This window comes from Pan paniscus, chromosome 2, assembly GCF_029289425.2.
Source record: "Pan paniscus chromosome 2, NHGRI_mPanPan1-v2.0_pri, whole genome shotgun sequence".
In the NCBI taxonomy this organism is placed as follows: Eukaryota; Metazoa; Chordata; class Mammalia; order Primates; family Hominidae; genus Pan; species Pan paniscus.
Genome location: NC_085926.1, coordinates 56,059,830 through 56,084,773, shown reverse-complemented (window position 1 = coordinate 56,084,773; position 24,944 = coordinate 56,059,830). Strand labels below are relative to the sequence as shown.

Genomic DNA, 24,944 nt, shown 5'->3' with positions numbered 1-24,944 from the left:
ATATATTGCAACTTAACAATGTTAATGCAACTAACTAGTGGTGACAGGGAATATATAGAAAGGAATGGCATGGGAGCATGCCCTATCCCTGATCTTCTGAGGAAAGATGTTTCAGAAAATTCATTTTTTCATGTTCGTAGGGATGCTTATGAATATGATGAAATTTGGCATATGAGGAAGGCAAATTTTGTAAGATATTTTGCCCATTTGTGTAAACAATACTTAGAATTGTTAACAATCAAAATGAAATATCTTTTCCCAGCGGGGTTATTCTAACATACTTTTAATTTTGTGGTTTTGTTGAGTGTAGAATTAACTCACGCTATATAAAGTGAAGTCACGTAAGCTATCAAGGGCAAGGATGCCACCTGGGAAATGTCATGTTCCCAGGGTCTACCACTGTGCCTTGGACTGGGGTGCTTGGTTCTTGCTTGCTTGGTGGTCATCAGAGGGCATTGGTAAAGGGATATGCTTTTTGATAAAGGTGTTGGGTTTTTGGCAGGAGAGGGAAAAATGTTCCGACAGTGAGTTAAGCCAGCAGTATATATTGGAGGGCCTACCAAATATAGAATATAATCTATTAAACTTACATTTGAAAAATAACGTTATTCAAATGCAGCATTTTCTATAGTATGTTCCCTAGGATATTAATAAGATGTTACAAAAAAGACAATGTTAGAGTGAAATAGGTTTGGGAAATGTTGATTAACCAAAGTTAAACTGGACTTCTCAGAGCATTTTGCAAATTCCTGAAAGAGCATTTCCCAAATTTATGTTACTTTGGAATGTCTTCTGCCTCCCCTCAGTCCTTTTTTTGCTCCCCAATAAGAGTGCTTGTAGAACTGGTTCTCTGGAAAGACTTTTGGGAAGGCTGGGATTCCATGTAGCAAAGAGTTTTGGAGGAAGGAAACTTCAGGCAAATGTGTCTGGCAAGGGGGAAAGGCAAGATGCAAGGTCAGGAGTAGAAAGTCTGTGTTTTCATGGAAGAGAGTTTAGACCTCTGAGTTCTTGAGCGGGACTGAGGTAGGAAAAGAAACCTTCACATATCCTTTACTTCACCAGGAACAGCACTTTCTACAGATTCCCTGTTTTTCCCACAGGAAAAGATGCCATCCAAGCTCACCAACTATGGTGGACACAGTTTTAGGATCTGGCAACTCACACATGGCCCCTCTGTGTCCTATCTGCCCACTGTGGAGATCCCGTGTACTTCCCCTCCGGCTCTATTGATGGAGACTCTTGGACCACAGTCATGTTACATCCTCTGAGGATGCTTTCAACATTATTTCAGGAGAGTTCTGTGCTTCACTCCCATAGTTATTGGTTTACGTATCACTTCCTGTAGAACAAGAGCCTCTGAAATGCAGGGATGGTGTTTCATTGGTCTTTGAATCCCCATAAAAAATAATAAACATTAGCTGGTAGTGGTAAGTGGATGGATGAAAGGGGATACTGTATAAGTTTTCTAGGACAGCCATAACAAATTACCACAAACTTGGTGGCTTAAAACAACAGAAGTTTATTGTCTGACAGTTCTGGAAACCAGAAATCAGAAATCAAGGTGTTGCAAAATCTGCACATCCCATAGAGGCTCTAAGGGAAAATCCTCCTGGTCTCTTTCAGCTTCAGGAGGCCCCTTCACTTGGGCTGCATAGCTCTAGTCTCTTCTCTTGTCCTCACGTGGCCTTCTACTCTTCTCTGCTGTGTATGTCTTTTATAAGGACACTCATCTTTGGATTTAGGGCTTACCCAGATAATCCAGGATGATCTAATTTTGAGATTCTTAATTACATTTTGAAAGACACTTTATCCAAACAAGATCACATTCACAGGTTCTGGAACATGGACACATCTATTTGGGGACCACCATTCAACTCATTACAGGTACTAAATCAATTTTTCAAGATTGGAGGATACATAAGCCTAGTCCAAGAACGAAGAGCCAGCCATGCATGTACCTGTGAAGATTCAGGGTTGGGTGTTCTAGATCAAGGGGGCCAATATAGGCATGCCATGGCTCCCCAAACTTGTGTGTCTAGAAGTCATCACTGCTTCATCCTGCCCATCTTTTCACCAAGTCTGGGTGTGGCCTTAGGATCCTTCCTAACATTAGGCTCTATGAAGCTGCTTCCAACAGACTGGAGTGGACCTGTGATACAAACAAGCAGATTCTCTAAGATGATAACTACAGCACTTTATGAGAGGTATGAACAGTCAGTCTCATTGAAACATTTCCAATGACCAGTCTCAATGATGTCATAAGAGGCCAAGGAATTCAAGCTTAATGTAAATGGACACGAACATATTTTATGCAGCAAAACCTGTGCCTCATAGGGAATGCCTAGGGGTGAAGTGGAGGTGGTTGTTCATGTTTCTGATCATTTATGTCCTTCCTGGCAGGATCTAAAGTGCCTGGCAAGAAGAATCTCGGAGGGAAGAAGTGTCTTTCCTCACACTCCACTTCTAAAACTACAGTAGAAATTGAGACCACTTTGGTTGATGGTGACTGCTTCTTAAAAGACTCAAATTCTGCTATCCGTATGGTTTATAAAGGAGTTGGACAATATATTTGGCCTGAAAACATCCTTACTTGTCTTTGCGCAAACTTGCTTGCATTTGAAATGCTGTAGAGTGGCAAGCTCTGCTTGATGCATTTGGTTTATCCATCATCAGGAGGTTGTAGTTTCTAGACATATTCATCCCCCTTTGGCTCAGACAGTATTTCCTTGTAGATTAGTGCTCTCATTTCTGGGTATTTCTTGTGTTTCAGCTAGATAGGATGCTATCAGCACATTTTCCCCCTCCCTATAAAATTGGTAATTGTTAAAGGTAGGGGCATGATTTTTTGTTGTTTGCAATCCAAGATATTCTGTTTGGAAGGCTAAATGTGATGCAAAATACTCTCTGTATCTCCCTCTTAGAATGCACTGCAAATGTTTACTGTTTAAATGGGTAAATGCCTAGTGACCAGGTTTGCTGATAGGATATCAGGCTGCTCAGAAACAATAGCCCCTTAGTTTGTGGGTGTTTTATTGGGTCCCAGCATTGCATAATATGAACTAACAAAATGGCATCATAAAAATCACAGAATGTCAGAGTTGCAAATGGATCAGTGAGTTCCACCTCTTCATCTTACAGATGTGAAAACGGTGGGAACTTCCCATTACCAAATGTTACTCTTTGAGCAGTTAAGTTATGATTTCTCTCATAAAATTGTAGGACTATGAACAAAGAAACCACTGCTGCAAGAGTAATACAATAGAATATTGTTGACTCAATGCTTACACAGTAAATTGATTTATACACACCCACACACAAACCCACACAGAAATAGAAAATTCGCAGGATGAAACAGATTTTCCATACCAAAATGTTCACTGCTATAAGTGCTGTGATATTTTTCAGGAGCCATGATGTATACCAGCAAAGGGATGACTGTTGCTCTGTCTTTAAGAAAAAAAAAAGTAAGCAATAAGTATATGTAGGTTGACTCTAATTTTTTTAACATCATGGCAGTTCTTGCTTCCAGCTTAGTTTTTATAGTGATTGTCTTCTTTACTCATGGAGCTCAGTTCTTTTTCCAGCTCCGTGTTCCTTAGTATGAAAATGCTTCCAAGTTGGAAGAGGCTGTAACAAGTCCCAACAGAGAAACAATCACTTGCTCTGGCCAAGGTAAATTTGCACAGAGTTTGGTGTTACCGCCCTTTTCAGAATCATTTATGCTCTTCCTAAAACTCAATGATGTGAAGTCCCAACTTGGCTTAAATGTGAAAGTATGTTCCTAAATTCAATACACACCTTAGTGGGAGGTGTTACAATGGAACCTCAGTAGTGAACCTTTCTTTCCTTCAGCATTTGTGGGCATAAAAGATGTTTCTGAATGTCTGAGGATAGGATACATGTTTTCATTCTTTTGAAGAGCAAATTTGTTAAAACTATTTCAGTATTAAATATTTGGCTGAAGTTGAAACATTACAACATAAGAATACATAGAGGGAAGGTGTTATTTACACTTGGCATTTTGAAGGATTTTCCATTTGATGACATTTTGTTTGGAGCACTTTAGACTGGATGCAGAATAGCACACAACACACACACATGTAAGTGTAATAATATATAAATGTATATAATAAACACCTTACATGTGTAAGTGACACTTCTATCATTATAACTAGGAGACGTCTCAGAGATTCGAAGTTTTTACTTCTAAATAATACCTACCTTGTATATAAATATCTATCTATATATGTCAGAAAGGATAAGATACATGTCATAATTTTAGTACATTCACCCTTTTTTTGCTTCATGCCACATTCTCTCCACTGCTTTGGTTGCTATTTATGCTGTTCAGATATTTCCTGCTTTCCTCCTTCCGAGCGTGATGTGTTGGCTTTGCTGCTTAGAAGCCATGTGGCTCTGGGCCTTCTAAAATGGAGAACAAGAACTCAACCTGTCTCAAAAATGCTGAGGGGCCTCATGAAAATGCCTCCTAGGCGTTAGCTAAGGTTATCATTATTGTCAGTGAGATTAGCTTTTAATGATAACTGCTAGAATATTAACATAAATACTCTAATGACTAAATTTACTAATCATATGTAGATGAGAGAATATATAATGTATCATGGTAATCATAAATTATGTCACTTTTCACTATTAAACAGCAGCTGCTGTTCAGGGATTGTCTCTACTTTATCTCTTAGTGCCTTATAATAAAACATCTTAAAAGTCATATTTCAATTAATCCTCATAGTATCTGTACTATTATTACCCTCATTTTATGGATGAGGAGACTACTGGAGTTTTGAGAGATTGTATCTTTCTTTCCCTAAGCCATGGTGAGTAAGTGGAAGGTTAAGATTTGACCTTGAGGAGTCAAGAGCTCCGACTTGCAGCCATTACTCTTTTCCTGCCTTCCTACAATGTATTAATATGCTAGATAAAGAGTCATAACAGCTATAATATGTACCACCATGGATAATTCTTCCTGGGCAGAGTGTGTCCTGGCCATTTCCTCCACCTGCAGCATTTCTGTCCTCAAGAAAGGGCTAAACTAGAAATGCAGGCAATCAATTAATTTTCTGGGAGCTCTGGACCTAACTAGATTTCTCTTACACTGAGTTAGTTCCTCATAGGAGTCTTTGGGTGGGATTCCTTGGTTAGTTTACAAGTGAAATTGACAAATGTGTTCATTTAATCCTTGTTTTTATCACTCATTTAACTGAGCATGAAGGAGGCATTTAATAAACTCTTTTCATTTGCTTATGCATCTTTCCAGAAATAGCCTGTGTGCACACAAGCAAATGTTCTTTTTTCCCAATTGGAAACATGTTAGACATACTGGAATACACGCTGCATTTTACATTTTGCTTTTACAAAAATTTTCTGCAATTTGCCATTTGTCTTTTTCCATGAAGATAGTTTCAATTTAAATTTAATCTTATTTATCTGTCTTTTACTTTATGGTGTCTAGGCTTTTTCTCTTGCTTAGAAAGGGCTCCTATACCCTATGAATAAAAAGAAGGGCCCCCATATTTTCTTTTTAAAATTTTTTCATATATCTATATTAATACTTTTTGTTTTTGAGCCCATGTCCTACTCTGTTGCATAGGCTGGAGAGCGGTGGTGCAATCATAGCTCACTGCAGCCTCCTGCCTCAGCCTCCCAAGTAGTTGGGACTATAGGGCTGCACCACCATGCCCAAACAATTTTTTATTTTATTTAGTATAAACGATGTCTTGCTATGTTGCTCAGGCTTGCCTCAAACTTCTGGCCTCAAGCAGTCTTCCCACCTTGGCCTCCCAAAGTGCTGGGATTATAGGCGTTAGCCACTGCCCCCAACCCCATCTGTTTTAGCACTTTTATGATTTAATTTTTTACATCTAACTCTTTATTAGGAATTTATTTTTGTCATAAAGAGTTAGGTAAGGTTTCACTGTTATTATTTTTCTAAATGAAAGTAAGTTTTCAGTCATTATCAATGGAATAATCCATGTTTCCCCTACTGAATCTAACTACCACCTTTATCATATACTAACTTTATGTGTGTATGTCAGTCTATTTTGGACTCCCTCATTATTGTTCATGGACTGATCTGTCTTTTTCTTCCTGCATCACTACCAAACTGTTTTAATTACCAAAGCTTTAAATATGTTTCAATACAGTACAGCTGGATCATTCACCTCCTGACATGAAATTTAGGTTAGGTAAAGACCTTAGAAGTCATTGAGCAAAATTTTATCTCAATTTTATTTTTTTTATCAAAAGATAACTGAGTCCCTCAGAAATAAGCAGCTTCCCCCAAGGTCCCATCCCCAGGTCCTAGCAGAGCCAGAAATGAACCTAGGGTATGGGCTGCTGGGGTATGTTTTGAACCAGAAGATGGGGCTTTAAGCCATAGCTCTACTACACTAGGTCTCTGAGCCCTGAAAACTCCACTGTTTTCACCTTTAAGCAGTACTTACATCACAGGTTGCCCTGGGGAATGCAGGAGCCTCCTGCACCACCTAATGCAGTGTTAGCCACAGAGGGCATCTCAAAAGTATTAGCAGACTGTCAGCCAAGGCCTTCTGAGTCCATTTCAGCAGTGTGTTCCCATTTTGCCACACTCAAACCTTTCTTACCCATGCCACATCTTACAAATTTGATGGCTTAAAGATACTTTAGAACAGCCTTTCCTAAAAATATTCTGAAGGATATTATTATGTGTTCTTAGAAAAGAACGGGTTCGGTGGGAAAAAATAGATGTGGGGAAAGGTAAGTTAAATCAATTTAAAGAAGATCTTTGCTGTGGGACTTTTCAGAACCTTTAGTATGCTACTGTCTACCATAAACCACTAGAGCCCACAATGTTTCCCAAGTCTGCTCCATCATGGCACACACCCTGCTTCCACACCCCTACTTAACTTTTGCACAACACTCAGAAAAGTTTCAAAGAACAAATACTGTTTATTTTAGAGTAGTATTTTTCACAGTTGAGAAAACATTTCTTCTTCTCTTTTTCAAATAAACAACCTTGTAGACACCTAGTATTGTTTTATGTAATAATTACTACTTTACTTAATTAGTGACAAACATAAGATTAAGCATGTTTATAGCTCTTATAGAACTATGCAGCCAAATCAAGATTATGTACTAAATGAAAATACAATGTCAAAGTTAATAAAATCTAAATTAATGATATTAATTTAATATGGAGAAGGATAGTGTTTTCCACGCATGAATTTACACTGATATGAATGTGGTACAAACTGGTATGGCTGAGGTGCTAGTTCAGGAGGCCTGAACTAGTGGTATGTTGTGTGAAGATCCAGTTTCCTCGCTGATTGCTGTTTTTATTTATAGTGCTGATGAACCCCTGGTTTTCATGGTCAGCATGATGTCCTGTGGTTGAGACTTGGAGGGAATGTATCATAGAAACAAGAAGTTCTGTGCTTTTTTCCATTTCACTACAAAGCAATCTTAAGTGCAAACACAAAGGCTATATTGAAATCTATTAGCAAGGAGAGATTTACCTGATCCAGATTTATAAGAGTTATTTACATGATCCAGGATAAATTCATTTTAACTTTTGAGATAATCATAGAAAAGAAAAGATGACATAGAAAAGAACAGACAACATAAAAACGCTCTTATAGCAAACTTCTGGATCCTTAAACACAAGTCCCCATCCTCCAGGAGTATTTGAGAGACACGACTCTAAAACATGGGTTTAACCCTAACAAATACGGTGCCTAATTTGTTAGTCATTTACAAATACTTTAGGCATATCTCATTGGAGGTTATTTGTTTGGATTTATTAAAAAGCACTGACCTAAAGATCACAAAATTATTACTTAGTACTAAATTATCTGTGATTTAAGTTCTGGAGCTTCAGTGATAGTTTAGAAAATTCATGGCATATCTAAGCGGGATCAATATTTTAAAATTTTATGTTAAAACACAATTTTGTGCTTACATTTAATGTGCTTACCTGAAGGGAAAGCACAATATGAATGATACATGGTATTTTCTTAAACTTGTTTTTTTCCGTAATAGCAAATGTTTTGAAGATGGGCTTTATAAATGTTAGGAGGTACTAAGATTGATAGCTTTGCAAATTGGTTTTAAGTATTTTGAATTTATAACTATCATCATGTTGCAAAATAACATTGACTTTGGAATGGCTTACTTCCTTTTGTAGTAATTCAAAAATATTATGACAGCTATAGTTTTATAGTGAGCATAAAAATCAGTGAGGTAAGTTCAATGAGGTAAGGTTAGTGTTGGAAGTTTTATTAACGAAAACTTTAAGTATTAACACATGAGTTACAATTCCCATGTGTTTTCAGAAATTTGCTGGAACTGAACTGAGCATTAAATTTTGAACTTTGGACTAGTCACTTAAAACCACCTAATTTTAGTGTAAGAAGTAGCCAAAAACTTAAGTATGAAAACAGGTTTATAAAGTTGGCTGAATTATTAACTCACATATGATATGAATTCTCCCATGTAGGTGATACAAAGCACTCTCAACCCAGCATTGTTTTCTTCAAGTAGGTGGCATGTGGGACTTGGGTATAATTTTTTGACAGGTAGGAATGACAAACGCATTTTTACAACCTGAAAATCTCGACTGTGTTATTAACAAGTTGGTGATTGTAACTTAACTTTTATAAGCACAGCTTAAATGATATATGTGGTTATATGATACTAAATATCCCTGATTTCTATTTTTTGAATTCAAATTGTATGAGAACAGACAACCTAAGAGAAACGTGTACTGTAAATTATGAAGCACTTTATTATACAATCATTATTGTTTTTCTTTGTGCTATCTAAATGTTTTTAAATATAATATAGGTTTTTTTTTTCTCTTGTCAAGTGTGTAAATCTTTGACTGCTAAATGAAGTCAGCACACAGAAGTGGGATTATATAGTCCTTTATCTCTGATTCAGTATTACTCTACTGACTGTAGACATCAACAGGAGGATAAATACATCAATGACATTAACTAGACGCCTTGAAAGGTCAAAGGCTCAATTGAGATGACCAAATCTCTTGTTATCCATGACTATGAGAAGAAGAGACCTTACAGCAAAAGACCTAAAAGCAGGGGCCCTTTTAGGAAGGGGATTTCTCTCAGTTTTCAACAATGTCGATGTCCTCTCCTTACACATTTTTGTTAGTTTGGTCTCAGAGAGCTGCATCGAAACAGGAGTGAATCTGTAAATGTGCAGAAGGTGTCCTACCTGGTCATTAGGGGAAATGTTGATGTAATTACAGGACTGCCCATCCACATGTAGATCAGACTCCAGTCCAGCTTCTGTTGTGTTGGGAGCTTCCAAATCATATAGCCATTTGCTTTTCATATGTTTCCTAGCCATCTCAAACTATATATGCCTAATCCTAAACTCTTGATTTCCTTTCCTCAAGTCCAGTTCTCCCCAGTCTTCCACATCACAGGCAATAATTCCACTATCTACTGAGTTTTTCCAGCTAGCAACCCAGGAGTCTTCTTTGATGTCTTCCTTCCTTTCATCCCTACACATACAAATCCTCAGTTCTGCCAGCTGTCTTCTGTATCTCAAAATGCATCACAAACACAGCCACGTGCCCCCTCTCCACCACCTCAATCCTAGTTGTGACAGTTACTTTCTCCCTTCTGGCTCATTGCAGCAGCTCCTCACCTGTCCCCGGCCTCCATTCCTGTCCCCTAGTGCCTGTTTTCCATAGAACACCCAGAGCAAATTTTAAAGAAAAAGTGCATCGAATTGTCCCATCCTTGACCAATAGCAAGACTCTATTGGTCTTTAATAACTTCCTTGCTTTCTGGTTCAACAAGGCATTCTGAACTCACCTGCACATCCTGCCTTAGACCTAAAATCAATCATTTCTACAATGAAAGTAGATTTGTTTTAGTGAAAAATGATTTAGAGATCACAATTTGGGTACCTGGGGTGGGTTCTCATCGCTACTTAGGTGGTCAGTTTTTTTTCTAGGTCTAAAGTGGACAAAGCTAGAAATAAAAAAGAAAAAGAGGAAGGGTAGGGGGAGCCAGGGAGCATTGAAAAATTACCTATTGGGCACAATGTTCACTATTTGGGTGATGCGTACACTAGAAGACCCAAACCTCACCATTACGTAACAAACCCAGATCTAAAAAAAAAAAAGAAAATATGAAAATATATCATGTATTCATAATATTTCCAATTTGAATTTAGTATTACAAGGCTTTTATTTAAGTATTTAAGTTCTTAGAGTTTATTTCTGTTTTACTCCACTCTTATGCTAAAACTTATATTTATTAAATGATATTGACATAATACTTATTTGTTCTACCTCCAACCTTACAACCGTATGTTTCAATAAATCACAAACCTGACTGTCTTGTTAAAAGGCTATATCCCTAACACTAGAATGTTGCCTGGCACAAAATTGATTCTTCATATTTATTGAATGAATGAAGAAATGATTCTGGTTACTGCTTATAAAAAGGTTAACTACAGACAGGAGAGAAATCTGAAATTAAAATAGCTGCAGAAGTTAAAGAGCAGGAGGATGTAACCAAGCATAGGGTAAGAGATGGGCACACCCTCATCCGTAGAGCCAGTTTTTGATGATGCAGCTGCTGAAGGACATTTTTTTCTGAAAGGCAACTTTTGCTATAATTAGAGATTGACGTGAAAGAGTTTTTGAAAGCAGTGATTATTCTGAGTTCTTCTTTCATCAAGAATCCAGAAAGATTCATGCTAGCTGAATTACCAGCCATCAAGGTCATTGACGATTATTCGTCAAAAATTTTCTTTTGTAGAGGTCAGTAGCCCCTGATGGTTAGAGAAGGGAAGAAGGCAGGACTCCTGCCCCACCACCTGGCCTCTGTGTAGTACATCACAGCTGTACAACTTCCCTGAGCACTCCTTGAAGTTTCAGCTCTCTGTTTTTCTGGAAGCTTCATGTCCATGAAAGCTTCTCTCTAAGTCAGTGTGATGCTATGTCTTGTGACCGGGCTCAGCCAACCGTCTGTTTGCTGTTGGGCCAGAATCCTCCCTGAATCATCAGTATGCAAGGGAGATTGAAATTCTAAGCCTAGGTAGGATTCCATTCCAAGGGTTGAAGCTTTTGGGCTTACTGGAGTCATAGACCTTCACTGTCCAATATGGTAGCCATGAGCCACATATGGCTATTGAGCACCTGAAATATGGCTAATCCTCATTGAGAAGTGCTAAAAGTATTAAAAAAAAAGCTAGATTTTGAAGACAATACAAAAAATGTAGAGTATCTCAATATTTTTCATATTGATTACAGGTTGAGTAATAATATTTTAGATATAATAGATTAAATATTTTATTAAAATTAATTTCAATGTTTCTTTTTACTTTTTAAATGGGGCTATTAAAAAATGTAAAAGTACAGATGTGGCTTGCATCATAATTATTTTGGACACACATTCTTAAACCTTGCTCTTGGAAGAGTGGACATGCCTGTGCAACATTTCTAGCCAATGCACAGATCTCAAATACCATTCACTTCACCAGGGAGAAATCACTCCTCACATCAATTATGTTAATTGACAATTTTCAGTTGTCCATCAAATATAAAGAATATTGAGGTATTTTTGGTAGCTGACTCTGGAATGTTAGCTTTTAATTAAAGTCTTTCATAGCTAATTAACTAACTCTGGAGGACTTATTCCCAGTTGGGTAATACACCCATCTGTCCACCCACCCACACAACCCTCCACACTGCACACATACCATAGAGTGTATGCTGAAATATTTTTAAGTAAATGTCAAACAATATAACGCCTCAGTACATGTTAGAGCACAAAACCTTATTTGCTGGTTCTTCACTCTTCCTGAGGGCTGTTGATCAGCAACCTTTATTGCATTCCTGCAGTATATAAATCACTGAATTAGAGGCTGTGAAAAGTAGAATAATAAAGTATAATAACAATAGCAAAAATTTATTGAGGGTTTCTAAGTGCCAGGTACCATGCTAAGTGCTTTACATGTGTTATTTAATTTAATACTCAAAATAACTCAATGAAGGATGTACTGTTATTATCTTCATTTTCCTTGTAATACCTTAGAAATGTTCATGACATTTGAAAGGCCATTGTTATGAGTTAGTTGAACATATATATTTGCATTGCAGAGGATGTTGCAAAACATACCCACCTGAGCCGCTTGTCTATCCAAACTGAAACTCAAGTTGATGAGCTTAAGGGGATCTTTCCTCTTCAGTCTGTCTTTCTCTCTCTTTTTCCCAAGGCTTTGATCTTTAACCCCCGTGTCTACTCCCCCAAGGTTCTACTGCTTCTTCCTCTTAGCTCTGTCTTTGGCCCTCTGTCATTTTTTCCCCCTTCTTTGGATTTGGGGTGAAAGGAGAAGGGAAGTTGAAGGTCCTATATATAGAAAGAGTGAAAGGAAGTACCATAGCCCTAATTCTTTAGATTCATGACAATCTCTAAGACAAAAAAAACAGTTTTAGTTTTAAGGTGCCTACTTTGCAGCAAAATCATACGAGTTTATTGTAATAATTTCTAAGCTATTTAACCCATCATACTGTAAGTCCAACCCGTTTTAAGGATTGAGGACTTGGGGGAGAACCTGTTTCTCACAGTCACTTGAGGATCCAGACTTAGGGAGGTTCTGCCACCTTGTATCTCACCATCTGGAAAGTGTAGCCTCTACGATCTCTGAGGAAGAAAAGGAGTGTGGTGTGGAACAGACAGGAAGTGATGTACCTCACTTCTGCTTACATTTCCTGAAGAAAACACAGGGTTTCATCTTCCCAAAAGGCGCCTGAGAAGTGTGATCTTTCCTGTGTTCAGGAGGAAAGGAGAGTTGGATGTGAGTGAGAACTAGTCGTTACTACCAAGCAAGTTTTAGATTTTAGGTTATTTTTAGTGTTTGTGTCTTTGGAGACTGTGTACATTATGCATACTTCCAACTTTGAAACTGTCTCCCGTTTGAATGATTGCAGGTTGAATCAAATTCAAATATACCCTTAACTCAAGTCTACGATTAGGAAAAACAAACAAATGAAGCTTTGAATGTGAAATAAAACTATATTGGGAGCTTTTGTGAGTGTTCCAGTTTCATTTTCTTTTAAAGTTTTTCTTTGTGATAGCCTGTTTATTCAATTCTTGAAGCATTGTCAAGCAAGTAGTATTTAATCTGTGAAAATTTTCAAGTGGCCCCTTTTTCTCCCTCAAGTGTTTTTTTCTCTGAAGTGTTGCAGTAGTCATTTTAAGATTGAAATGAACTGTTTGATTTTTAGAAATTATTTATGGCACATCAAGTAGCACTTAGTGTTTTGTCACAACATTGAAACCGTTTCTGAAGGCGCACATAAAATACGGCAGAAAGGTCGAGTGTCTTATGTATAGAACTTCTAGAAACATACCTCACCATTGGAACTGGTTATAATTCCTGGGTGCTGACATGAAGATTAATAATGCTTAACTCTGATTTTGGCAACGTTTTGCCAATTTCATTGCCGTGGTTCTTTTCTTTCAAGTTATTACCTGGAACTGAAGTGAAAACAAGTGTTTTATGTTTTATACTGCCAGATAAAAGGTTAAATTTTCATATGTCACATGCTCTTACACACACACACACACACACACACACACACACACACACACACACACAAATGGATCAAAAGGAAATGAGCAATTCTCCTAAAATGGAAAGATTGTCCTAGTTTTAACATTAGATGACTAGTTCCCATGTGGTTAAGTCATATGTAAAAATTGGAAATTCAACCTTCTGGGTCTTTGTGCATTGACTATATCATACAGTTCTAATTTTCTTTTGTTTTGCTGGGAAATGATGGTGCTCTTTGCTTTGACAAGTTTTATTATTGAGTCAACTGCCAAAGTTTAAGAGAGAGAGTCAAGGGCCCTTAAAATTATTTGGTGTTGAGTGAAGAGGCAGAGAAAGGTATTCCATATACCTAAACATTTTAACTTTATGTCTCTACCTGATGTTGGAGTATAATCTAGACTTCAGGCTTTTCTGATTCTGTTTTAAGTGATGTACTCTGTTGAGTGGAGTCAGAATATTAGTGAGGGGAAGTTTAATTTCAGTCATTGATACCTAATTTGGAACTAGATATTCTAATTTTTAATAGAATGCATTTTTTCTTGCCTTATCTTCCCTGTATTTAAACTTCGGTGCATCCAAAGGCTTGTGTGCCTGCTTGTGGTTTTGCACCATCTGGAAGTTCATATTTGACTTTAGAGATGATGTCATACTTGCTTACTGCACACTGGGCTAATGTTGCTTGTGAATTGCCTGTGGTTCATGTCAAAGTTTCATCTTAAAAAAAAAAAAAAAAAAAGAAGACCCCGAAGCCCATTTCTAGTGCAAAACTTTAAAGACAGAGTGAAGGTGATTGAAAGGCACGACCCAAATTCCTTTGAAGTTAAGTACACACTTTCCAGTGCATGGAAAATAAACCCCCAAACAGAAGACCTCAGCTGGCACAGGCTCCCTCCTGCCATGTTGAATTTGGGTGTTTGAGTAACGTGCTGATCACAACCATCCTCGCTCTCCATTTTGTTCCTGGAGAAATATTCTCATGGCTAGGGTTGTTTTTTATCTCTTCTGGGCTTGGGAAGATGCGACAGGGCACTGATAGATCACACATGGCGAGAAAGTGCTATAAATGTTAAGCCTTAAAGTCTAGATTACATTCCAACATCAGGTAGAGACATAAAAGTTAAAATGTTTGGGTGTATGGAATATTTTTCTCTGCCTCTTCACTCAACACCAAATAATTTTAAGAGCCCTTGACTCTCTCTCTCATGATTACAGAGTGTCTTTTTCTAAACTCTCTCCAGCACCACTCACTACCTCCCATATTGTAATTTATTTATATCACAGTTTGGATATTAGGCATTTCCTTTAGTCCAGATATAGACCATCCAGCTTTGATAGGTAGGATGCAGGGCAAATGGGACCTCAGTCATGTGTTTCTTCTCAGAATCACACTGAGTCCTGGTAAGCCCATGTGCAAATATCTACAATTGATTGTAACCCCTTTATAACGACTGCTATAATCCAGAGTGTTCAGCATGTTCTGCCAATATTCCAGTAATCCACCAAATACCTATGTTTGTGCATAAACTCAAAAATCATATTTTTTCACCAGATATAATGAAAACCTACAGAGAAGAGTGGTTTTATGCCAGGTTGGTAGATGAAGGTAACTTTAGACAAAAATGGGCCACATGAGAATCTGTGGCCCATCTTTAGGGCATCATCTTTAGTGCACCTGTCATGAATTTTCATTTAGGAAGAGGAAGATCCCCAGGACGTGAGTACCCCTCCACCTTTCCAGGCCCTGTATCTTTCTGGCTATTATGTGAGAAGGGGCACAGCTATCAGCTATTTGAAGAATCTGCCATTCTCCTCCCCAGTCACAGAATGTCCACCCTGTCTTGTAATGCAGTCAGGGCCATTAGGGCTTGGGGGCTCCACACATCTGTGGCCACCCCTTCCCCTACGGGGACCTCCCAGCTTCATCCTTCTCACTGGAGCAGAAACTGGAAAAACTCTCTACTCCCCCCACTTCCCTGTCACCTTTGACCTTTAGAAACACAACTTAGGTACCCCTTTCTTGTCAAGGAGCAAGAAAAGGATATTCTACTCCAATAATTTTTCTTTATCACTAATATCATCATCCTTCCCTGACGCATTCTACCAAAAACGGATTCCTGCCTTTAAAAATCCTAAGATGTCAGATATGATCTGTTCACACCTCTTGGTTTTATAGATGGAGAAACTGAGGCCGAAAGGCTGGGGAGAGGAAATGAGAGTTATCTGTCCTGATCCTCTCAGGCAGTTAAAAGCAGAACCAGTCCTAAAAACCTAAGTGTCCTCTTTCTATTGTTCCTATTGACTTTTTTTTTTCTTTTAAATGCCACCCTCTGCTGCCCTGAACTTTTCTTTTTTTTTTTAAATTTTTAAATTTCAGTATCTTTAGGGGTATAGGTAGTTTTTGGTTACATGAGTAAATCGTATAGTGGTGAAGTCTGGGATTTCAGTGTACGCATCACCTGAGTAGTGTACCTTGCACCCAGTAGGTAGTTTTTTATTCCTCATCCTCCTCACACCCTTCCTGCTTCTAAGTCTCCAATGTCCATTATACGACTTCACATGCCTCTGTGTATCCAGAACTTAGTTCCTACTTAGAAGTGAGAACATGCAGTATTTGGTTTTCCATTCCTGAGTTACTTCAGTTAGAATGATGGCCTGCAGTTCCATCCAGGTTGCTACAGAAGACATTATTTCATTCGTATCATATATATATCTTATATGTTATCATACTTTATCTACTCTTATCTACTTATTCTTTGACAGGCACATAGGTTGATTCCATATATTTGCAATTGTGAATTGTGCTGTGATAAACATACACATACAGGTATCTTTTTGATGCAATGACTTCTTTCCTTTTGGGTAGATACCCAGTAGTGGGATGGAATAGTAGATTGACTTTTAGTTATTTGAGAAATCTCCATGTTGTTTTCCGTAGAGGTTTTACTAATTTACATTCCCACCAGCAGTATATAAGCATTTCCTTTCCACCACATCCAAGCCAACATCTATTGTTTTTTGACTTTTTAATAATAGCTATTCTGGTTGGGATAAGGTGGTATTCTCACTGTAGTTTTGATTTGCATTTCCCTGATGATTAGTGATGTTGAGCATTTTTCATATGTTTGTTGGGTATTTGTATATCTTCTATTGGTTTCTTATGGCATTCTTGTATCATTTTTGTTTTTGATTTCTTTATTCTTTTTTTTTCTTTCCATTCAAATTTTACTTGCCTATAGGATAAGGAAGCAAAATGTTTGAAAATTTTTGTTATGAGATGCAGCAATCCTTTACTTCCCCTGTTCCATTTTTTTTTCCCTAAGACAAACCCTTTTAACTCTTCTTGTTCGGTTATTTCGATATCTCTAAATAACCTACTTGCTTCTCTACTTACTGATTGCTGGTGTAGCTACTATCTGTTGACTTCCTGCTATGGAGGGTGAAGATTAAGTCCTTCCATCACCCCAATACCTCATCACCTCAATACCTCATCACCCATGGGAACCTTATCCAACCCCCACTTCATTCTCCCAGTTGTGTTATAAGGTAATTTAGTTCCCAGGTTGGTGTTTTGTTTTGTTTTGACCTCTCTCTTTCATGAAAGACATTGTTGTAAGATATTTGTTAATTCTTAGTTATGTATTCATATATTTTTCAAATTTATTGAGATATAAATTATAACTATATCAAACTATAAATTATTAAAATGTACAGTTCAATGAGTTTTGACAATTTTGTACACCAGGTAACTGTTCTCCACTCTCCCTAATCAATTTAGAGAACAAAAAAATACCCTCCTGTCCCTTTATAATCAGCCCTTCCCACCTTCCACCCCAGGCAACTGTTGCTCTCATTTCTGTAACCTCATAGATTATTTTCACCTCTTTTAGAATTTCACAGAAATGGAAACACAGTCATGCCATAAATCCTCTAGATTCTTTCACTCGGGATGCTTTTGAGATTCACCTATGTTATTATGTATATCTGCAGGTCACTCCTTTTTATGGATAGATAATATTCCATATAAATACACCACCATTTTATTTATCCATTCATTTACTGATAGACATTTGTGTTGTTTCCTGTGTGATCCATTATGAACAATGTTGCTGTGGGCATCTCTATGAAAATCATTTTGTGGACATGTCTCTTACACTTTCTATATCAGCAGTCCCCAACCTTTTTGGCACCAGCGACCAGTTTTGTGGAAGACAGTTTTTCCACAGACGAAGAGGTGTGGGGTGTAGGGGATGGTTTAGGAATGAAACTGTTCCACCTCAGATCATCAGGCATTAGACTGTCATAGGAGAGTGAACCCCATCGTGAACTGCACATGTGAGGGATCTAGGTTCATTAGATTCTATGAAAATCTAGTGTCACTGCTGATCTGGCAGGAGGTGGAGCTCAAGTGGTAATGCTTGACCGACACTCACCTCCTGCTGTGTGGCCTGGTTCCTAACAGGCCCTGGACCGGAACTGGTCCAAGGGTTGGGGACCCCTGTTCTATATGATCTTATTTAATTTTGATTTGTTGTAGTAAACATAACATATTCCTTTCCCACATCAAGGGGACTGACAAAGAGTTACTTCATACATCCTTTGCCAAAGGGATCAGGACTGATCCTTGAAGAGTTAGTTCCTGGATTGTTCTAACCCTGGCTTTGACATACAATCACGTGTTAAGGTGTCTTTAATGATCCAGAAAAAATAAATCATGGTGGTTGTCTTAGTTCATTCAGGCTGCTAGAACAAAGCACCGAGACTGGGTGGCTTATAAACAACAGAAATTTATGTCTTACAGTTACAGAGGCTGGAAAGTCCAAGATCAAGGCATCAGCAGATTTCTTGTCTGATGAGAGATCAATCAATGCTTCATATATGGTGCCATCGTGCTGTGTTCTCACATGGTGGAAGGGGTGAATGAATTCCTTTGGGCTTCTTTTATATAGCAATTAGTCCCATTCATGAGGCACTTTGCCCTCATGACCTAATCACCTCCTAAAGGCCCCACCTTTTAATATTGTTGTATTGGAGATTTGATTTCAATTTATGAATTTCGAGCAACACATTCAGACCATAACAGTAGTATCTGCTGAAGTGGCAGCAAGATAATTGTGGCAAAGGGTCCTAATCTTTTTTTATATATATATCCAATAAAAAAAGTAAATGCTTTGGGAGTAACTTATTGAATGTCATTGTTTAGCTGAGTACAAGACTCTTGGAAATCTCATAGTCTGTCATTGTCAATAATTAAGGACAATAATCCTTCAAATGAAGTGTTTGTCACAGTTGCATTTTAAGACTGGATTAGTGTACATTTATAAACATGGTTGCAAATATGGTGTTGTATATCAAAAAAGTACAATTTTAAAATGCTACAGAAAATTAACTCAAAATGGTATTCTGATGGTCTTCATATTCTTTTTGTTGTCTCATTTCTTTTTTACCACCCCAGTGATATTTTTCTATGATCTAATCTGAGTAGTCTAGAAATAGACCTTTCTTTGCACATGGGCTTCAGAATGTTAAATTAAAAAATAAAACTTATATTTTCTTTTTTATTAACAACATTTGAAAAGCAGGAATTATATTTTTTTTAAATTTTAGAGCTGAGTTACAAAGAGGAATTTTTTTTTTGTATGCTTTGTCTTTTTTTTTTTTCTTTAAAAGTATTTGGAAAGCAGTCTTTCATGAGGCTGGAGCATGGGTGTTTCATTTCTATCTTATTTTCTTCCTCCAGCAGCATGAGTGTCCTCTTGGCAACATGTATTTTTCTAATTTAGGAGTGTTTCTCTACATGTCAATCTTGTTCCTCTGGATGTTCATGGCATGGCTCATTGTGTTCTCCGTATTTCAGGACGATGCTGCAAAGCTTGAGCAGTATTTTATCCTCCCTGGACTCTCAGAGAGACATGGGAGTATTGATGTGCTTTGTTTCCAAGCTTAGACAAACATGTTGTAGTAGGGAAACAAACATGGAAACCTACTACTATTTCATAATGTCTTATTTCATAGAAGTCTTATTTTTTTTTAAAGTATCACTATTGAGATGTGCACACAATAGGGCTTTAAGAAGGATGTAGGCTGTTAAAATGCAGGGCAGTGAGGTGCCATGAGCAGTGGTTCCATTGTGCCTTGCTCAATAAACATGCTGCTGCCCTGCCTCCTCAAAGGGCACAATTGATGGTTATTGATGACCTTTCTGTAAAACCACAACCTTCTGTCTTTTTCCTGATTTCAGGTAGATGCGCTGAGATTACGACTGGAAGAAAAAGAATCTTTCCTCAATAAAAAAACAAAACAGCTACAGGACCTCACAGAAGAGAAGGGGACACTGGCCGGTGAAATTCGTGACATGAAAGATATGTTAGAAGTGAAGGAAAGAAAAATCAATGTTCTTCAGAAAAAGGTGAGTAGCTGACATAAGACCTTCAAGTGGGGTATCATCCATGTTTTGTCATTTTAGAAAAATTTTGAGCACATGGAAAATAAGTGATCTTTTATGAATCTTTAGGAAGAATAGACTGATTTTCATACTGGTGTTTCACTTACTGGTAGTTGCATCATGTCAATATTAGCATTGCTTGATGAATTTTCTATTTGATTACCTAGAAACTAAATAGTGATGATAATTTTTTATTCACCAGCTTAAACATAGAGAGAATTGTACAAATTTAGATACAAATCTAAAATAACCAAAGGTCCCAAAAGTTAATTTTTTCTTCCTGAGAGTTAGCAATGTATTTGTGGGTCCTGAATGTATTTTAGATACATTTGATATTCACATAAACTGTAGTAGATCCTATTCTGTGAAGCCCATATAGATTTCTGGGAGGCAGGGGTAATGTTTTACACCCATTACTTAATTGAAATCAATGGAAAGAATGTATAATAATTCCCAGCCACAGTGATGCAACACAGAAGATGCTTGACCTTGTTAGGGCTCTTCCTTCCTTCCTTTAGCAGCTCGATTTCTCCCTTATAGGGGACCCTGATTTTGTGATAGCATTCCCGATTTTCTTTTGGAGAATTCCTGTTTGCTACTGTGTATAGTTTTAGTGGGGCCATTGAGTATCCTGCCTTCTCTTAGTAAAAGGGTGGGTGTGAAGAGAAACCAATGGCTGCTCTTTTACAAAAAAAATAAAATGTGTTGGGAAGATACAAGGCTCACAGATGAACAGGGGGCCAGAGTGGAAATTAGGTGGAAATCAATGGTGGGCCGCAGGAGCCTCTGGCCTGGATGCTGCCATCCACAGGCATGTTGTCAGGTGCTCTGCTGCAGCAAATGGAACTAACTGTCCCCTGTTCTTGGTGTCACCTGCCATCGTCATTTCTCACCTGGCGTTGATCTACAGCATTCCAGATGTTTTTCTTGTCATGTTTCCTACAGCCTATTCTTAACACAGAAACTGGATTAATCCTCATAATGCATAAAACAGTTCATGTCACTCTATGATAAAAACTCTCCAGTCACAACCAATTACATAATTTTGGGGTCGATTGCATAATGTAAACATGACACCCCTGTCCCAAAATTGAGAATTTCAGGATGGTAACCTTAGAGCCTTAAACCAAGCATAGGGACCTGTGCAGCTGCACAGGTCAGAGGTCCATGGAGCTGTCCCCACCTCCATTGGCTTCCATTGTCACTCAGAGTAACAGTGGAAGGCCCAGGACACCCTGCAGGATTGGGCTCCCTCTGGCCAGTCTGGCCTCCTGTCTCACTGCCTTCCCCTTTGCTCAGACTACATCAGTCACTGTGGCCTTTGTATTCTTCTGCAGACACATGAGGCATGCTCTCTTGGTACCTGACATTTACTGTAGCCTTTATGGGGACACTTTCATTCTGAACCCGTGCTGCCCATTGTGGTAGTCACGAGCCACATGTAGTGATTAAGGCCTTGACTGAGGTGTACTTTAAGTTTGAATTGCACGTCAGATTTGGAAGACTTATTATGAAAAAAATGGAAGCGCTCTCATGAATCAATTTTTAGTTTGATTATATGGTGAAATGAAAATATTTTGGACATATCAGGTAAATGAAAATGAATTTCACTTGTTTCTTTTTACTTTTTTTAATGTAATTACTAGAAAGCTTAAAATTACCTTTGTGACTCACATTATGTTCCTATTGACAGAACTGCTCGAAATAGCCACATGGCTCATGCCTTTGCTTCTTTCAGGTCTCTGTTCAAATAGTGCTTTGTTACAGGCCTTTTTTGTCCATCCTGCGTAAAATTGCATGACCACCCACATTCCTGCCCTCTGTCTTCTCTCATCCAGTTTTATTTTTTTAATTGGAACTTTTAACCATTTGACAAATGTGTTTTTGTGTGTATATGTATTTTTAAAATTTATATAATATAAATAAATATATATTTAAATATATATATTGTTCATTCATATTACTAGAATGTAAATTCCAAAAAGGCAGACTTTTCCCCTGTATCTTTAGTACCCAAAAGATACTAAATGCTTAATAAATATTTGTTGAATGAATGGATAAATGAACTTGCTCCAGAGTTAAAGTCTTGGATAGGAGCATTTGATTGGCCAAGGTTATATTACATGCTCACCCCCTACTGCCAAGAGCACTTGTTCTTGTGAATTTGATTCAAGGACCGAGCTATGCAAAGATGACAACAGTAGCTGGCATTCATTTGTTTCGGTGCAGAGGCTGTGATTAGATTATCAATGCATTCTAATATCTATTAGGATATTCCCCATGATTTTGTCTTTTCATAAGTGAGTTCTGTAATCTTTCTTAAACTCTGAGAGCCAGTGAGTCTCTTCCTGTTCTGTTATGGTCAGCCAGAGCCTAAATGGTACATTCATGTACAGAATAGAGTCTGTCACATTTTAAAAACAAAGTTAGATTCAAACCAAATTATAGAGGCTTTACCAAAGAGTTTAAAGTAGAGACACTGCATTCGTTAGAAACTCTCAGGATATTGGTGATTTGATGAATCATATTATTAATTCATTTCTGTAGAGCTCTTCATGGACAAGGTCCTGGTCACTGGATCCTCCTCCTCTTGTAGCACTAGCTAATTGACACAGAAATTTAGAAGAGAGCTGAGCAGAGATTACTAAGGACCCTTGAATCAAAGGGGCTGTCTAGGGTACGTGGGAATAACAGAAAGATGGTTATAGTAGCCTGTCTTGGAGCATGTTCTAAGGATTCAGAAGAAGATTTTTCATTTAAAATCTCCAGCTGCAAATAGTAACAAAAGCTTACATTTATTGAACTTGCTTATATTGAACACTGTATGCTGACTACTCTGTTTACTCATGTAAATAGTGCTTGTTACATGCACTGTTTACTTACTCTTGACCACTACCTAGTGAGATGGGCACAATTATTAATCTAAGGAATTGTGGAATATTGAGGCTTATGGTAAGCTTGCCCAAGATCACATAGCCTAGATAAAAGTGTTTTTTGTCTTTAGGAATATATAATAAAATAATTAATGTAAATTAAGAGAATAAGCCTTTTTTTAAATTTCACTTTTTAGGATGATGACACCAGGTGTGAGAGTGAATTAGGGAAAAATATCACACTTGTTCATTTTGTCAGAAGTTGAGACTAAGTGCGCTCATTCTTGAGGAATAAATGACAACAGTTTTCTCAGTGAATATTTTGGGATGGCACTTCCAATGCATAAGTGACAAATGACCACTTTTTCCAATGCAAATGTTTTGCAGAATTTTAAACTTTCCTCCACAGCCAGACTCAAAAGTTTGGGAACCAGTTTGGAGGTTCTAGAACAAAACCAGTTGTATATTATGGCTCCTTTTGGCAACATGATTATGATATCACTTGTTGAAGTCATGTAGATAATGGGTTTGGAAATGTTTCATGTTTATTTGGAGAGGTTGCTCAGCTTCAGGTTTTTAAACCAAGTTTACCAATACATTTGGGAAGGAAATAAAACCACTGGCAATGTAGCAAAGCCACAGGAGCTCTATTATACCTGCAATGTGAAAGGGAAATAATCCCTAGAGAAGTGATGCATATGATTTAGAAGCTGACTCAAAATGTAGAAATAATACAAAAACGAATGGGCCAATGAAACATTGTCTTTAAGTCTGGAGACTCCTTGGAGCTTACACCGCATTCAGCATAATTGGCTGTTTTAGGGCAGGCTTGGATTGGAATAGCATAAGCTTTGGATTAGGGTGTGTTGGCATGGAAGAATAATAAGCTCATGTCAATGTCAGACATGCAGTATTACTTAATATTTCTTTCTCATAGACTCTTTTGCAACCCTGTTTTGATGCCGGTAGAACTAGGTATGCTCCTTTCCTGGCCACGTTTACCCTGGCAAAGCTAGGCTTGCATTTCATATCTGTCAGCTTTGCCTTCAGAGCTCTGGGTCTCAGAAGTCTTGTGTGCTCCATAAGCCATGTAGACAGGCATGGACATGATGCTCTAAGCATTTCATCACTTGAAGAAGGAAGTGAGGCTGAATAAACAGAAAACCCCAGGTGGAGGAGCATCTCTGATGAAGCTTTTGTAGGAAGACAGAGATCATCTAGAGTGGATTTTTGGCCCTACCAGCATACTTTTGGCTGTACTCTGTAATTCCAAGACATGGAGTTCTCTTAGCAGGGGACAAAAATGCACATGTATGAAAAGTGTTTAGTGAAATGTTCCCGTGGGGCTGTGACACTGAAATCAGAAGAGCGGTATGGTTTCCATGCTGCAGCCATAGTTTTCTGTTCCCATACCTGAATTTAAACTGTAACTGATGAAGTGCTACCTGACTATTGAGTTTTTGTAGGAAATGTCATAAAACCTTGATGACATTGTACATTTGGAAAGTGTATAATGCCCAGGATTTTAGGACATAGTAGCATTATTTGAACCCGATCAAATTCAGACTGTCATGCAGCACATAGATTCTTACAGCATAAACTTGCTACCCACGAATTTTTTTAAACCCATTAAAATTGGACAAAAATTCTATCTCCATTTTCATTCTAGGCCTTAGTCCCATAAGCAATGTGAATTTATAGAGCAGAGGTACTTTATTTATTAAAGGTAGAAAAACAGATGGCGATCTCTCTGGAAGCCAAGTCCACTGGCTGCCTACTGAACTTTGTGGATTGCCCTGTGGGTTGGAAAAGGTAGAGAGGGGTGAATGGAGTTGGCTCCTGGGAGTGGTGTATATGGACCTTTCCACTTCAGCAGGTTGATTTTACCTATTTGGAAGTATGGTGGTGAAAATTCTGAATGATGATAACCTCAGGGGTAAGGACACTGTGGGATTACTGAGTTTCTTCCGGAAAAAATTTTTTTTTATAGTAATACCTGAGAAGATAGATACAGAACATAGAGATTTCCATGTTAGTGT

General features: G+C 37.9%; 1 protein-coding gene across 10 annotated transcripts in view; it reads left to right on the top strand.

Annotated features, from left to right (window-relative positions):
* Positions 1-24,944, top strand: part of ERC2 (ELKS/RAB6-interacting/CAST family member 2) — a 976,550-nt gene that overhangs the window by 383,233 nt on the left and 568,373 nt on the right. For all 10 annotated transcript variants that reach the window (XR_010111441.1, XR_010111442.1, XR_008625007.2 and 7 more), the window contains exon 7: positions 19,829-19,996. Coding sequence is in view for 3 of the 10 variants with exons in the window: in XM_055110956.2 (XP_054966931.1) it covers positions 19,829-19,996 (168 nt within the window). In the remaining 7 variants the exon portion in view is untranslated. The remainder of the gene's footprint in view (positions 1-19,828; positions 19,997-24,944) is intronic.